General features: G+C 36.1%; 1 protein-coding gene across 5 annotated transcripts in view; it reads left to right on the top strand.

Moving 5' to 3' along the window:
* Positions 1 to 17,259, top strand: part of DGKB (diacylglycerol kinase beta) — a 333,031-nt gene that overhangs the window by 88,414 nt on the left and 227,358 nt on the right. For all 5 annotated transcript variants that reach the window (XM_036402463.2, XM_036402471.2, XM_036402486.2 and 2 more), the window contains 5 exons: positions 990 to 1,064; positions 1,607 to 1,726; positions 11,427 to 11,544; positions 14,285 to 14,373; positions 14,454 to 14,570. In XM_036402463.2, coding sequence (XP_036258356.1) covers positions 990 to 1,064; positions 1,607 to 1,726; positions 11,427 to 11,544; positions 14,285 to 14,373; positions 14,454 to 14,570 — 519 coding nt within the window. The remainder of the gene's footprint in view (positions 1 to 989; positions 1,065 to 1,606; positions 1,727 to 11,426; positions 11,545 to 14,284; positions 14,374 to 14,453; positions 14,571 to 17,259) is intronic.

The following is a 17,259-nucleotide window of genomic DNA, read 5'->3' as shown; positions in this document are numbered from 1 at the left end:
CAGTGGATTTATGTGGAGAGATTTCACAACTTCCATGTTATTATGAAGAATGGAGGAACAATAGTAAGGGCAAAGTTTTGAGGAGTAGGCCAACCAAATGTTTGAAGAAAAGTCAGAGATATGGAAATAATTTTAAAAGATGTAACTATTTTTTCTGATACCTAACAGAAACAGGTGTTTTATTAGCAGTGTTCTTTTTTTCTTTGGGTTTTTTTCCCACGTTCTTTTGGATATTCTGGAAGGAAGACAACATAGAATGGATTGGTAAGGAAGAGGAGGTGATTCCCATAAGTTGCAGGGAAATAGGGAAGCAAAATTATATACAGATGTAAAGTAAATATGGCACCATAACATTGAGTTAGATGCCTGGATACAAATGAGAATTTAGAATGGTCCTAGATAAGCTTTTGAGCATGTTTACAAAGCAAAAGTATATATATAATTATAGAGGAGCCCTAGTGATACATGATCAAGGGAAATTGCAATACTATAGTGGTAAGAAAATAAATCTGTAGTAGTTTACAGAATCCACTTTATGCCTTATTTCTATTAGAAATTTTTGATTTATACAATTACTGTAAAAAATAATTTTAATAATTTTAATTGTTTTTTGAGTGGTTTTTCCATCACTCAGATTAGAGTGATGGAATTTAAATATCATTACATGATCTTATCACAGGGTGGAAATTGGATCATGAAAACATGGGTGCTTGAAAGATAACTAGGAAGGGAGAATCTCTGACTACTTTCAATTACTCTGATTGTGGGGGGCTGTATTTTGCCTCCCTGAATGCTTTGTAGTCTGTGCAGAATCTTTTGCTAGTAAGCAAATTCCCTTGAGAATACAGCTTCCGGTGAAAAGAGCATTTCTTCAGGGATGTTGATGAAATAGTGTCACTGAATGCAATATGGTTAGCTAACTAGTTTCTTGCAGTAGAACTTTTCTTTTAAACTTGCATTAAGTATCATGCATTTTCATTCATCTCTAGGAGCTGGAAAATATCATTGCTCAAATGATGCATGTTGCAGAATACCTTGAATGGGATATTACTGAATTAAGCCCGGTAAGTATCCAGTTATCACAATTTTTTAATGTTGCTAGAAACAGCTATCATAATTTTGTGATATTTCATATCCATGTGGCTTTCCATGTGTGAGTATGGTAGAAATAAGAAAAACCTGTGTTCCACTATGAATTAGCATTGTGAATTAGCACTTTTACCGGTATTTTGCTGTTTAAATCTGATCTATGAAATGTTCAATGAATGTAATAATTAACTTCCGTAACATAACTGGTTTGTCTCTGAAAATTTCTTAAGAGTGAGTGCACAAAGGACACAAGTTGCTTTGGGACATTTGGGTGTTAATAAAATGTAAAGGTGAGTATGGCACTTTATGTTCTGAACTGTCCATAAAATGTAAATGTGAGTATGGCACTTTATGTTCTGAACTGTCCATGCTCGTTTGACTACAGCTACCATGCAAGTAATATTTTTCTTATTTTTTGTATGAGAGAATTGGAGATCTGCACGTGTCCTAGCAGGTTCCTGTATTAGCATATAGTAATAATAAATTAGAACTTATGAGATTTTTCATTAAATTGTAGATTCTTCATGAAATGATGGAAGAAATTGACTATGATCACGATGGCACTGTTTCCCTGGAAGAGTGGATCCAAGGAGGAATGACAACAATCCCGCTCTTGGTCCTTCTTGGGTTAGAAAATGTAGGTATTAAATAGTAGCATCAAATTTCTGCTTGCATGTTGACTGTGGCCTTCAGGTTAGTTTCTCTGTGGCCTGTATAAAGAATGACTTTGCTTTACTCCTCTTTACTATGGCTGAATGACATGCAAAGAACAAAGTGTCTTCAACACCACAGAACCACTGGCAAGTTTAAAGTACCACCTACTAAGATCAGAGCCCTGTCAAGCCTGGATAGTTCCAGTGAGGTGGATTCTACCAGTACTGTGGGCAAACTTTCCCTGTGTTAATTGTTCTCAAGGGAAAGAGTTTTTGTTCATGTGTGCAGATGGAATTTATTCCACAGCAATTATTGCTGGCTCTTCTTCTGTCATAATACATCCCTATGAAGATCTTCTGTCTCTGTAACTACATTAGTAAAGTATAGTAAGAAGCAATATGAAGGGAGACACTTACACCAATGGAGAGAGTATTGTGAAAGATGAGCTTATGTTGTCTGCATTTACAACCTCACATTAAAGCTAATACAGATGTAGTATGATCAATTTTCTACCAGTTCATTGCAGCTGTTTTAAGGTTGGCATGTTGTCAGTGCCACCTGCTGTCCTATACTTGAGCTAATTTTGAACTCATCTATTGAAGCATGGGTTTCAACTGCATTTCTGCTATTCGAAAGAAAGCCTTTTAATCTCTTTTTAATCTATTTTCTTAAGTAATTTTCACATATTGAAAATAATAAATAATATTTATTTTCCCCATTTAGTGCAATCTAGACTGCTCTAGTTGCTCTATGCTATTTTATTTGCATGAAGAATGCTCAGATTGATACTTTGTGTAGGGGAATATGTAACAAATGAGTTTATTGAATGAAAGATATATGTCTTGAAAAATCTAATTAATTAAATTACAAGTAAAATATCTGAATTGAAGACAACTTTCAATGTGTCTGGATCACTGTAGTACTAATTCCTTAATTCTATATGTGAGACAGAGTAAGAAAAATGTTAAATTACTGTAATCAAAAAGCAGATCTTTATCAGGCTGAATTCCATTATTTCCACAGAATTACTGTAAACAAAGGCATGGAAATATTCTCAAGCAAGCATTATAGCAGATAACTGATAGTGATTTTCAGTACAGATTTTTCTTTTATGAGAGGTACTATAGGTGTTCTCGGAGTATTTTTCGGTATCTACATTTCATAATTTGGAACTCCTAAATTATGGCATAAATTAATGCAGATCATTCTGTAGAGTTTATTTTCATATTAAAGCAAAAGCTGTTAGAAAGAAGTTGTGTTATCAAACATTTTATCCTTTTGACTATTTTTACTAGTTTCTAGGTATTTATCATGCTGAGCATAGCTTTACTATGGAAATACTAAAAATGCATAAATAGTGATAAAAATTCTACAGCCTGTTATTAGCATGGGTCAGTGTTTCTGTCATCAAGAGTATTCCTAGTATTTGATGCATTTAAAAGACAGAAATGTACAGTTGTGGAAGAACTACTATAATAGCATGCAAAATGTCTTATTATCAATAAGCATAGTTTAATGTAAGCTCCATTACCTACATATGAGCTGATTTGCTAGTAAGTTTCTAATGATTCACTAGGACAAGATGCTGCCTTTTAAAAGGGCTCCGATTTTTCTTTTTATGTTTAAAACTGCTTATTTTTTTAAACCATCACATTATATGTAGAGAAAAGCAAAATTTTTAAATTTTTCATTAAACCAGCAATAATACACTACTTCCATTTGTTCATAGTTAAATAAAATTGTATTTTAGGACATTGAAAAGTGAAATCAGTACTAATGCCTGTCTGTTATTTAGTGTAAACTGATAGCATGATTTTGATGGTTTTGCAGCATCTAATGTATTATCCAAGCTCTTCGTTCCATTGCATCAATTCCATTAATGGGATGCTCTTATTTCTTTTTGCATGCCATTGTTAGATTTTGCAAACCTAGCTTCCCAGGACTCTGCTTTCTGAGTGTCTATCTACCTCCTTTTAAGTTATGGTAATGAAAAATAAGATAAGAATCTTTTGGACTCACGAATAAAATAAAAAAGTGCTAAAATCTTAAGGTTTTCCTCAAACTGATTAGTATGTGAAAATAAGGGACATAACCTACTGGATTATGCTGTTTAGACATGTCCAAGTAATCTTCATATGTTGTAAATCAGAGGGAAAAAAGCAACAAAAAAACCTGCCCCCCCCCAACCCCAAAGCAAAACCACGAAAAACCCCTAACTAAACCCACACTCACAAAGAACCTACAACCAAACTATTCTGTCACCTTCTTGTAAGTATTGGTTCTGTACTGAACTCGCAATGACAAAATTTTAAATCTAAGAGATCAAGTTCAGAGCTTGTCTAGTATGACAGTGACAAAGAACTGTCATTATAGTTTATTTAAATAAATTATGATATGAGTGGATTATTTAATTTGTTTTGGGTTGGGGTCCATTAACACTGTAATGTACTTAACTGTTTTATAGAGCTTGTATGAAGATGATTTTCAGCTGGTCTCATTTGATATGCTAATATCAGTGAAACTATGATAATTTAGTTCAGTTGCAGATTTGTCATAGTACTTTCAGAATTCAGCTACATTGTTTGTACTTAATCCTTAGTTTCCTGTAATAGCCATATAGAAAGGTCAAATATTGTGTAAAAGTTGTATATTACATTTACAGCCTTTCAATCAGTTTTTATTACATACTGTATTAGATGATTTAGTCAGAATAATTTAAAAAGAAGGAGCATTTAAGTGAAGTATGGAACTATATGACTTCAAAATAAAAGAATAAACAAGTCAGTGTTTATGAGCAGTGGGGTTGAGATAGCCTAACCTGTCACAGTTTTGTGGCCTTTGCCCCCTGACCTCATCAGTAATCCCCTTCAGAGGGAGACAAGAGTGTCAGGCTGTAACCACAAGCATTAACCAGCCACCTGTTACCAAGTCAGAGAAGTAACCAGGAAATCTGCCTGATTTCCGTTTTGCTCTCTCTCTCTCTCTGCTTCCCCCCCCCCCCCCCATTTTCTTTCATAGACTTCCATGAAATTTCTAGTGCCCTTCAAATTTATTTGAGATTACTAAACTAATTTAAAAGTTGCTGGTGCAGTTTAGAGTGATGAAGATAATGGGACAAAGAACATTAAAAAGTCTAATTTCCCTAGGAAATCAACCTTAATATCCAGTTTGTTTTAGTTTGCTGGGCTTTATGTTCTGTTTCCTCCTAAGATTTGATTTTGGAGTTGTTATGAAGGTAGACTTTAGAAATACAGAATTCTGTGTCTGAGAATGTTCCAGGATAGAAATGACATCTTTGATTTTTGGTGCCTTTGAAGGCAGTTGATATTCTAAATGAACAATTTGGGTACAAGATAAGGAACTTAAATAAGTACTTAATTGGTTCTTTTTCTGTAGGGGTTCTGAGATAGATACATGTACTACTTGGCAATTTGTTTCAGAAGAAAAGCTCTTGGATGTATTATACATGTAGAATACATTTGTAATGCAGTGACTATCCTTTTCCCATTAGCACTCTCTAAATGCATTCTATGTGGCATCTACTGGAACCCTTTGTTGGTAAGACAAAGTAATTCTTACTCTGATGTTTAGTTTTTTCAATTCTTATAAATTCTCATGTAAAGTGAGAATTTCGTGAAGAAAAATAAAATGTAATCTATGTAGGAAATTGTTACTTATGTGGTTTAATTTTTAGTAACAAATATATGAGGTATTTTTTTGCTGAGTGTCACACTTCAGTCTGGAGTTTTCACAGTCTCATCAACCTTCCAAATTTATTTCTACATCTTAAGGCAATAGTTAGTCTCTCACCCAAACACAAATTGGACAGAGACATCCCCTGCAGTACTCCAGATTTGGAAGTGGTCTTTTGGACATTAGTGAACACTGGGCTATTTATTCTACTTCTCCACGGTAGAAACCTTTGAAGTTTCTGACATTTTTATTTGCTTCTGCATTAATTTAAATGGATGAACATTGTAAGAGAAAGTAAAGAGTTAGCTAATTGACTGTCCTAGCATCTCTTAAAATTTCTTTTGTAATCTGTGCACAAAAGGCTTCTTAACGATGGGTTTTGTCAGCCATAAGCATTGTACTCTGCCCTTTGGTAGGTGTTGTACAATATTATTCCACCATGATTTGATAGAAGCACTTGATTTCTCTTTTAGAGTAATAGCATGCCAGATATTTGGTCTCAACTTTTCCTGTAACAAATGATTACTGCTGTCAGTGATAGCACAAAAAGGAAGAAGAAACTGTAAGTTCAGAAGTGTTAGTGTTTAAAGAAATGCTGTATTTTAGGGAAGTATTTTATTCCCTCTCCACTGGCCACTAGATGTCACAGGTTGCACTGAACCTGGTACTGTAGAGTTGCTGAACACAGCTGCCCTAAAGTGAGAGAGACGTTTAAAACCCGCAAATTCTGCATAAAGTCAGCAATAATTTGAATTAAAGCAAATATACCTTTCTTTTAAATCACTAATTGTAACTTCCAACCCAGTTCACCTTTTAAATCAAGGTAAATTTTGGTGGGACAAACATTTGTGTTGAATTGAGACTATATTTCAATTAAATCATAAGGATATACTCCTAAAATTTTCCTTTGGATCCTCAAACAGCAAATACTATGCAATTGTACTCAAATAATAAAAAAGAACTTTTAAACTCTTTTGATTTAATGTGGGATAGAATGCTTCAGTGGGAGTCCACACTTGGGAATAGTGCTTCTTACAGTGTATATTTCATTTTTGTTTCTATGCTTTTTGAGTTGTATGTTAAAATGGAACCAAACTAGAGACCTGCAAACATTTGTTACACCGTGAGTAATTCCTTCAGGCCGGAGCTTGAAATGACTGCTCAACACCTGGGCAGTTTCATAGACTTCTATTTCTTTTGTTCAGCGAGGAAGAAAGACAGTCAAGCCTTTCATTGTCCTGAGTGACATTTCTGTAAGTCTTTTCCGAAGCGTGAGTTTTCTGGAAGGCCGAAGTCCTGATGCACCGTGCGCTATTTCCATACGGGCGGAGGGTACACTCGAGCCCCCTGAGATGTAGCTCGCTCCCTTCGTGCCAGCTCGTTCCCAGCTGGAAGCAGACTCTCCGTGAGGGATGAAGGAGCTGTTGTGCCGCTCTGCTGTGGTGGCAGGGCCCACGGAGGGCGCGGTGTCCCGCTGATGAGGGCACGATGTCCCCGCAGAGGGCGCGGTGTCCCGCAGAGGGCGCGGTGTCCCCGCCGATGAGGGCGCGGTGTGCCCGCTGATGAGGGCACGGTGTCCCCGCCGATGAGGGCGCGGTGTGCCCGCTGATGAGGGCGCGGTGTCCCCGCCGATGAGGGCGCGGTGTGCCCGCTGATGAGGGCGCGGTGTCCCCGCTGAGGAGGGCACGGTGTGCCCGCTGATGAGGGCACGATGTCCCCGCAGAGGGCGCGGTGTGCCCGCTGAGGAGGGCACGGTGTCCCCGCCGATGAGGGCGCGGTGTCCCCGCTGATGAGGGCGCGGTGTGCCCGCTGATGAGGGCACGATGTCCCCGCAGAGGGCGCGGTGTCTCCGATGAGGGCGCGGTGTGCCCGCTGAGGAGGGCACGGTGTCCCCGCCGATGAGGGCGCGGTGTCCCCGCTGATGAGGGCGCGGTGTGCCCGCTGATGAGGGCACGATGTCCCCGCAGAGGGCGCGGTGTCTCCGATGAGGGCGCGGTGTCCCCGCTGAGGAGGCCGCGCTGGCGGGAGCCGAGTCACTGCTCGGCCCGGCCCCGGCCGCGCTGCCCTGCGGCAACTTCGCAAATGCCTTTCCTTAGTAGAGCCCTGCTTTCCCTTTTGTTTTCCGTCCAGGTTGGAAAAAGCCGAGGAAAAGTCAGGAGTAACTAAATTCTTCTGTGTATAAGGTGTAAAATAAATGGTGTTTCACGCAGGTATACAGATTTACCATTATTTACGATTTGATTTCTGCAGCGTCAAAGTCTCTGCAGATGACAGATGGTTACAGATTTTGGATAGGGAAACTCTATATTGTGGCTATTTATGAAGCTTTTTAAAACCATTTAATTTTCCCTCCTGTGCTCCCTTTTCTGTTTCTGGATGAGTGTGTGGACGAAGGCTGTAGAAGATTTTGTTTTGATTTCTCAAACACATACACAGTATCTCAGAAATTAGGAGTGAACCTCACAAACAGTGTGTCCCTTGAGTCAGGTTATTCCCTCTCCACTTGACCAAAAACAGACTTAAAATCCTATCTTCCCAAAGCAAATTGAACAAAACAAAATGTGATGAGTTCTTTGCTAAGAGCCAAGCAAAGGAATATAGAATGTAATGATATTTGTTTTCATCTGTGTTTGCTGCATAGTTTAATGGAAGCTCTTCTCACCTTCTCACTGATGGAACAATACCTAAAAATCAGTAATAAAATTGTCTTGAACAAGTCAAGTAAATATTTTTAAAATAAATGGAAACAAATCAGTGAAAGAAATAACAGCTACTCCATAACATCCTTCTCACTTGGATGCTTGTTCCTAACTCTTCTCATAGAAAAAAACTGAATATTCTGGTATTTTAGACGCTCTGTAGCTATTTTAAGATGATATGTTTACTGGGATCAAAATTTATCAGGTATTACATTACTTTTTTTAAGTCTTAGAATTTTGAAGATCTCTTTGTTTACCTTATACACAAATGTCTAAAAAGCTGACATAAGTTAGTATTAAACCAGGTTAGGGATGTGTAGCTGAAGTCTGTGATAGCATAAAATTTTCCACTAGTTCTAAGGTTGGCTCTTTTATGGTTGACTTGCTTTTAAAGGTCAGGTAGCTTTGGCAATCAAATCCATGGTAGCAGGGTCAGGACCATGAGATAAGAGAACCATTGTTAACAAAATAAATGTTATTATTGTCATTATGTTTAAAAGTCTGGGTATGACATATGGAGGCTTGATTTTCAGTGATGTGTATAATGAAGTGAGGAAGAGATTTTTACTGTACCTGCCCTGCTTTGTGATCTTCTTAATGTCTGTTTTTAAACTCTTTCTCAGGATATGGAAGCAAAATGAGTTAATGTCAGTTAATGCACTGATGTGTCAGAATTGTGGATTTTATTCATACTTAAAGACTTACATTGAGGTGGCTTTGTTTCATATAATGTCTTTTTTTTTCTCTTGGCAGTGTTTTAAAAAGTTATGTGCATGCATAATCATATGCAGGACTTTATTGCTTATTTTTGGCAGTGCACAAGAGCAAAAATTTAATTTGCTCTTTTCCAAAAGTGCATTGTGTTTATGTAATGGATTTGCATCAGTTGCAGTCTGTAACACAGCTAAGTGTTTTAATTGGCAGAACACCCACATCAAGACTTGTTTGTTTTTCTGATAAGGAAAATGCCAGCTAAGTTAGACCATATGTTCTGTTCAAATAAGAAGCGACATATTCACATATAATGGTCATTCTTTAAAAATGAAATTAAAATGAAAAAGTACTACAAAATTAATGTGGAAGAGAGGGAAGTTTATGCATAAGTTTGAATTTCTGTTAATTTTCCTAAACAGCAAGCATTTTGCTAAGTAAGGCTGGTCAGCTTGCATTTTAAGTGCTTGTGGTTTATGATTTATGTGTTGATGACCTGAGTGATGTTAAAATTGAAGTGTACATTGTCTGCTGTTTTTTCCTCAGAAGGATTTACACTGGTCTTTGTTGTCTAATGAATAATTGCCTACTTTCAGAAGGCTTGAAATTCACATACTGTATTGTAGTTTAACAATACTTCAAAAATATATGGAATATGATAGTAAGATGGGAAGAAAAATAGAAGTTAGAGAGCTCTGTTTAATGGAATACATCCTCTTCAGCTGCCAGTCATGAAGGTGCTTGACAGGCTTCTAGTGCTTCACAGCTGCAGAATCTATTTCTGCTTCTTCAGGGGAAATTGGAAAACTTCCACACTCTTTGCCAGCCTGAGAATCCCACATTAGGCATCTGCTGTGCTTTTATGCAGAAAGGGGACCCTGACATTGCCCAGCTGTCAGAGGTGGCATTTGAACTCCTACTGGTAATATTGGGGCAGCTATTACTTATGGTCTGATCCTGATATACTAGAGAAAAAAAAATACATTTTAATGGACTTCAGTTTTTTTTGTTCCTAGGTAACTTGTAGGAAATTTTCAAAGTTATGTTCTGGCTTAGACCTAGCTTTGAGCCAAACATTCTTAATCTCTTAGAGTGCTGATTTTGCTTCAGGATTTTTCTTGTTTGCCCACAAGGATGATGAAGTCTTCATTGTATTTGATTTGTATCAACTTCTAATTCTAGAACAGAGAAATACTGATTCTTGAAGGACATAACTTATACAGTTTATGCTAATTTAGGACAAAGCTAAATTTTTATTAAAATTTATGCTCACCAATGTACATTGACTGTTCTCGTCAGTGAAAACTATAATATTATTGAAAATCTAGTCAGCAATCATGTGTATACATGATGACAAGTAATAGTAGTTTGATGTGAGAAATCAGAAACTGGGTAAGAACCAGCTGTTGATGTGGTTTCTGAGAAACAGAGGTTGGTGTGACTTGCTTTAGCTGTATGACAATTTCTTTTTGGCAATGACATGACCAAGAAGACTATACAGTTTCATCAATACGCAAGGAAACAGCTGATGGACATTAACTGTCTGTGTTCCATTGGATGTTATATATGGTAAAAAAGAAATAAGGGTTTCTTTAAGAAAATCTAGTGGTATTACATTAGGTTAATCTAGTTTTTTTTTAGAATCAAAACCTCTGATGATTTTAGAAAGGAAAAAGCCTCATGGCCAGTATTGCCAAGATGCCAGGAATTTAGAAAATTAATTTAGCGTCTGTACCAACTGCACATAATTTTTTAAACCTTCAAAAAACAGAAAGGCCTCAGAAAGATTCCATGAAGAAGGAAGAGGAGAATCATCCAACAGAAAGCTTAGTTTCATAAAATGAATGATTTGATAATATTTTAGAGATTAATGTAAATTACAGTGGGCCTCTAAGTAGTAAGTGCCAGTGAGTTGATCAGTTTATTCATGAAAGGTTTGAGTATAGTGCAATAGCTGACTGAAGAAATTAGCCTTAAATGTAAGAATTTCATTTTTGGAGAAGTGGTCTAAGATGTAAATCTTACCCTTAAATACATGGGTTTTGATAGATAATTGGCAGTATAGATTAACTTAATTTAAAGCTGGGAATAGTCATTGTGGTGTGGTTGGTTTTCCTGTATCACTTATATGATATATGTAACTAATTCTGACAGTCATTAAGAATATTTGTGTGGTTTTAGAAAACCATTTCTGTTATTTGTTTTGGGGAGTTTTATCTTCTGATCTGCAGCACCATTATTTTTAGGATTATTCTAGGAAAAAAAAATTAGTACTAGTTGTAACTTAATATCAGCCTAGTTACATTGATATCATTGTGTTGCAGTGGTGACAGCAGCCTTTTGGATTTTTTCTGAGTTGTTTTCGAAACACATGGATGTCCGTGAGCTTCTGAAGAATTTTTTTTATTATATCATTGCCTGTGTATTTAGAATAATTATGCTATGATCTGGTGCCGAGTCTTAAATGAAGTAACAGCTTGTCTTTTATGTTCTTGAGTAAATCACCAATTTTTATTGGCACTTATATATTTCACGGTTTATTTTATTAAGTGAAACCTGTTTCTCTTATGTCCTGTGCAGAATGTGAAAGATGATGGGCAGCATGTATGGAGATTGAAACACTTCAACAAGCCTGCCTACTGTAATCTTTGTTTGAACATGCTGATTGGAGTAGGCAAGCAAGGTCTCTGCTGTTCTTGTGAGTATGAGCATTTCGGTGTCCGTTTGTCTGTTTGCTTACATGTCCGTTCCTAGAAACGTTGCTCTTGCTGCATAACAAAGAACTAATAGCTTCCCCTTACAAAGCCATTGCCACCACAGTAGTGTCTCCCCCTCCTCTTCTCTGCTTAAGTGCCCATAGTTCTTTTCTTAATTTTTCAAGAGATTTGGCTTTAAAATGTGTTGTTTGAGGGAGTTTTCTGCTTTCAAAGGGTTATCACTGTTAGATCCCTTTGGAGTCTATTGCTCTTTTTTTCTTCATTGCTATTGCTATTACATTTTTATTTTTTATTAGAGAGTATCAGACTTAGGTTTTAACTTAATACTTTCGTTACTCCTCTTTTGTTTTTACTAATTTTTGTACAATAGCATCAACTTGACAAACATCTAAGTCCCATGTTTTTTGATTCAAATTTTGCACAGAATTTTGTTAATGATGAAGGTGAAAATCCCAGTTGCCCAGAAATCAAGTTTCTGTAACAGTTCTAAAGTTTTGTATAGTTACTTGTTTTGTAGTCATAAATCTCAATCCATGTATTTCACTGATTATATATTTTAAGAAAAGGAGCACAGAAAAGCTACTGCATTTAATTTGACTTTCATTAGGCTATTAGATGCCATTACTACATTTCAGTTCCTTGAGCTATATCTATGCATTTCCTAATCATCTGTGTTTCACCACCTCTTAACATGTCTCTTGAGAAACCAAGGCTTGCTGAAAGATACCTTATCTCCATTTGAAAGTTTCCAGAAATAGAAGATCCATATCTTTCTTTTGTGTTGTGTTCCAATGATTGATCTTTTTTTAAGACCTATTTTCTGATTTGACTAAGTGTTGTGCATAATTCCAGTGATTGGTTCATGTTATGCCCTGCTCCATTAGATTAATGAGAACTTCAGTACACAGCTGCATTCTTCTCATGATGGTACCAAGTCACTTTTTATTTTTCTTTTTGGTAAAATAATCTAATTTCTTACTGCAACCGACTTTCACCATTTTTGGTATAAAAGATAGCCCCTCACTGCTGATGAGAACCTTTCTGCCTATACAGTTCTATTGATTTAATTTGAGATTAGTCTGAATGAATGAGGGGTTTGAATTGACCATTTCTCTCAACTGGGGGCCACAGACGTCTCTGAAATATAATTTGGATGTAAATCCTTGTATGCATTTTCATGTCATATAATTTCATTCACCTTACTATGAAATGGGAAAGATACATTTATTAAAATTCAAATAAATAGGAATTGCACAACTTGAGATTGTTAAATGCTGATAACAGTAACGGAATATATATATCAAATACTGATTTGACTATTAGATTTTGGAATGTTACATGCTTTAATATTCTTTTTTGTCAGACTGATATTGTGAAGAACTAAGACTCATATATGTTGGAAAGAGAGTTCTATTGAGAAAATAATGTAGAGCACCTTCAGTAGTTACCAGACATGGGTAGACCAGTTACCTTAACTGTCCCAAAAGGACCAGCCTTGCAAGGCTTGTAATTTTTTTCTGCTGCAGTGTCTTTTGAGAATGTATTTATTATTGTGCTAGGCATTTATTTTGTGAGAACAGTGGTCTCAGAGTGTCTGAAGAACATGCTCCTTTCAATTAGTTCATGCAGCAAGAGGCCTGAGTCTACTTGCAAAACTATTCCACTATTTCCTTATTTAGCTAAGCTTTTTCTGCAGTATATTTTCAAAGCATTGCTATAGATTTCATTATTTGCATTTTGGATTGTGTGGGAGGAAAAAAAAAAAAGGGGGGGAACCACAGGGGTCCTCACCATCCCTCCATGGTCCAATCAACAATGTTACTCCCTGCAGTTTGTCTGATTAATGGCTGCACCTCCCACTGGGTTTGTGTAATAGGTGCAAGCAAGGTGTTTAGAAGTACTTTGTGCTTAATTGCTCTCGAGGTCAAAAGCCTGAGACATATACCATGCAGGGAGAAATTCATTCTCAGTTTTTAATAGTTGACTCTACTGAATGCAGGCATAAGCTGTAGCATTATTTCCTCATCTTGGCACAGTTGTATCATTGAAGTCAGGAGAGCTTTGCATTGTATGCTGCATTGTAGGTTTTCCAAATGCAGCTAGTATGATCTTTAAAGACTTGGTCAGCAATAGCAATTACCTAAAACTGGTGTTGGAGGGCTTAGGGAAAAAAAAAAGCTTCTCAGGAGTTGGTATTTTGTAAAACAGGAGTCAAAGTTATAGTGATAACATGGAATGCATGAAAACAATTGCTATTAAAAGATGGACTAATCAGCCATTTCTGATTTATAAATCAATGGTAGGAACAACGTAAATTCATTGGCTTTTATTTTTGTGCTTGCCAGCTGCTCTCATGCCTATAGTTGGTAAAGTATATGTTTTTTCCGACTAGCAAATGACACAAACCACTTGGCAGACACCAATTTGTCTTTAATATTTTTGTCATTTGGGAATTATTGTGAAAAAATTTAGTAAGATTTGATTTAATTAAGCATTTCCTGTTATGCAATGATAGTGCGTTCTTGGATTTCTCACTTGCATAATATTTCCTGTTCTAATTGGCCTTTTGTATGCCATGGAAAAAGCAGTCTAGTTTGAGTTTTCATTGACTGATTGGATTGATTACTTAGAGATGACATGCTGGTAATGTTATTTGTTTCATAGAAATGTAGTGAGAAACGCCATTGCCTCAACATCGAATAACGTCTTTCTTTTTTTCAGTTTGCAAGTATACAGTCCATGAACGCTGCGTATCCAGAGCTCCTGCATCTTGCATCAAAACATATGTGAAGTCTAAAAAGAATACCGATGTAAGTTTGGAGTAGCATTAGCTCTGCCATGTACCTGTTAATTTAGTAACTCTGTGTATATCCACATTTTTCTTTTGCAGGTAATGCACCATTTTTGGGTAGAAGGAAACTGTCCAACAAAATGTGATAAGTGTCACAAAACTATAAAGTGTTACCAAGGCTTGACTGGACTTCACTGTGTTTGGTGTCAGATTACAGTGAGTATACTACAGTAAAACCTTTCACACAGGCTCGAGAGATAAAAATCATTGAATGTCTTTCTGTCGCCTCGTAATCTGGAATGTATCATTTGGTTTAGTCATCAGCAGTGACTAGTGTGTGTTTAAGGAATGGTGTATGCAGAGTATTCTTAGGACTTCTTGTGGCAAGTAAATATGCTTATTTCATGTCATGAAATGCTTACTTCAATATATCATGAAGCAAATTTGCTTCACAACAATATCCATATGAAAATAATGTGTGCCACTAAAGAGCAGGATTCCCAATCTACACTACAGAAAGATTAAGAAAGTTTTCAGTACCAGGAAAAATCAAGGTCACTGTGGCATTAGGTCTAATTACTGACAGGCAAATGAATTTGAGGACGTCTGGTAGGATACAGTGATTCCAAGTGTCTGGGAATAATAGCAGAGACAAGTTGATAATATACTAATCTGTGCACCAAGTCAAATATATACAACTTTTGTGCACTCCTTATTCAGCAGGAACCAGTAACTGGAACTAATGACATTCAGGGAACACTGCCCTTATAAGTGAGATCTTCATGCTAGAAGGAGCAATGCCAGTATTTCTGTTTCTAGCCAGGGCAGGATTTAAATCTAAATGGGGAGAGATTTCAGCCTTCTTCGCGTGTATTTGCTGGTTTTGCTGATATCATTATTATTATTGTTACGGAACAGCAGTTGTTTGTTCAGTGCTTTAAATAATAATATGAGACTGAGGCATTAGTGAATGTTTGTTTTAAACGTAAAAGTTTGGATGTTTTATGACATATTTTCTTAACACAAGAATACAAAATATGAAACATCATCAAAGAAAATAGATCCAGGATGCTTTCAGTGATAAGCTGTTAGGATTACTTAAAAACAATATTTTAGAAGAAAGCAAATATGTACTCCAGATTGCTGTCAAAATTTGGATAATTTATGTAAAGAGTAAAACACCCAATCCAAAATGCTTTGCATGTAGATAATTAAACTTAGGCAATGGCTATATGTGTTTAGCAACAAAAATAAGGGTGTTCTACTGTAGCTATGCAAGTGTTTATACCTATATAATATGTCTATATCATTCAAGAAGTATATATTGTGTAACATATGTTGACTTCTAAAGTCAAAGGAAGTTGCAAATTCCATCTTTCTTCAGTAGAAAATATTTTCCCATCAGTTCATGTGGATCTGGACAAGGTTTGTAAAGGTCTTTCACTCCTCAGAGTTGTACAACAAGATTCAAAGGATTTTCATAATATCTGTTATTCACTGAAGAAGTACTGAGGAATTATTCATGATTGAAATCACTCTAAAGAAAAATGCTAAATTCTTTTGAAAATGTCTTGGGTGCTTGTGTGCTTATTTAAATGCCTAAATAACTGTCAAGGTTCCAATTAAAAATGGGTGCATGTTTTTTGACAGCTGAAGTTGAAAATGTTGGCACTAAGGGTTACAGTTTTTCAGTTTATTTCTGTCAGTAATTTAAAGGCCTTTTCTTAAAGCAATTTCTTTTTTCAAATAAATTTACTCATATTTTGGTTTTTTTATGGATTCAGATGTGAATTAGACACAAGTACAGAATGAGTATTTTTAAATACTGCAAATTATACCTCAAACTCCTATTCACTTGCAATTCTCTTCACTTGGTATATTCTATTGCAATAGCTTCATTTTTTAATAGTAATAACTCTATTATAGAAAAAGTATTTTGAATTTCTAACAGATCTATGATTTTTGAATGGATATTCTGAGGTTATATAATTATGATCACATCCTTCATGTGTTTTTCAATTTTTTGTACTGCACATTCACAGCTTATAATCGAAGGGGATGCTCTTTATTATGGAGCTAATTCTGAGCCTCTTTCATGCTTTTTAAATATATCTATCCTTACAACTTAATAAGGTCACTTCTGATGTCAAATAACTGACTAAAGTCCCAAAATTCAGAGATGTTTTTCACTAAGGAGCCTTGTTATACTGACTTCTCAGCCAAATCCATGATCCCTCTTCCATATAATTTGTGGTTCTCCACCATGGTAATGTAGTTTTTTTTCCCGTCATCTTCTTTCCAGCAAATACACTTTTTCCTGCTTTGAGGGTTTGTGAGTGAGGTAATATTCTACAAGAGATAGGTTTAGGATAAGGGATTTTTGGGGAAATGTATATAAAAGCTGCTAAAATATGGGTTTTTTTGAGATGCATGCGTATTATTTTATTTCTTTGTGTCAAATTGTTATTTTCATTAAAGCTACGTTTCTTCTGCCTTTTGTTATTTGCTATGTGCCAATTCTGTTGTCAGAGATCAGCAGAGACTAATAAGAAGATTAAGCTATTTTTTCCTAGATAAGTTTGCATGCCACTGAGTAGCAAAGCTGCTAATTACCACTGAATGTGTGAAGATACTTTTATTTGATGTAACATGGCCTGGTGTGCATTAATTATGGTACAAGTAGCCTTACCACTGAGGCAGAGAATTAGCATGACAAATGATTTAGATTACAGGGCTACCAAAATACCCTCACAATAAGGCTTTAATACTCAGAGTAAATCAAAACTCTTAGACTTTTATTTTCTGTTGCTAAGTAACTGGCTAAAAAGGTAACTTTGCAGTATAAATGAATATGGACAAGGCTAATATTAGGTTCAGTTCAAAATTCAGAAATGTCATGTCAAAA

Source organism: Molothrus ater, chromosome 1 (assembly GCF_012460135.2).
Source record: "Molothrus ater isolate BHLD 08-10-18 breed brown headed cowbird chromosome 1, BPBGC_Mater_1.1, whole genome shotgun sequence".
Lineage (NCBI taxonomy): Eukaryota > Metazoa > Chordata > Aves > Passeriformes > Icteridae > Molothrus > Molothrus ater.
This window is presented reverse-complemented; position numbering and strand designations above follow the sequence as displayed.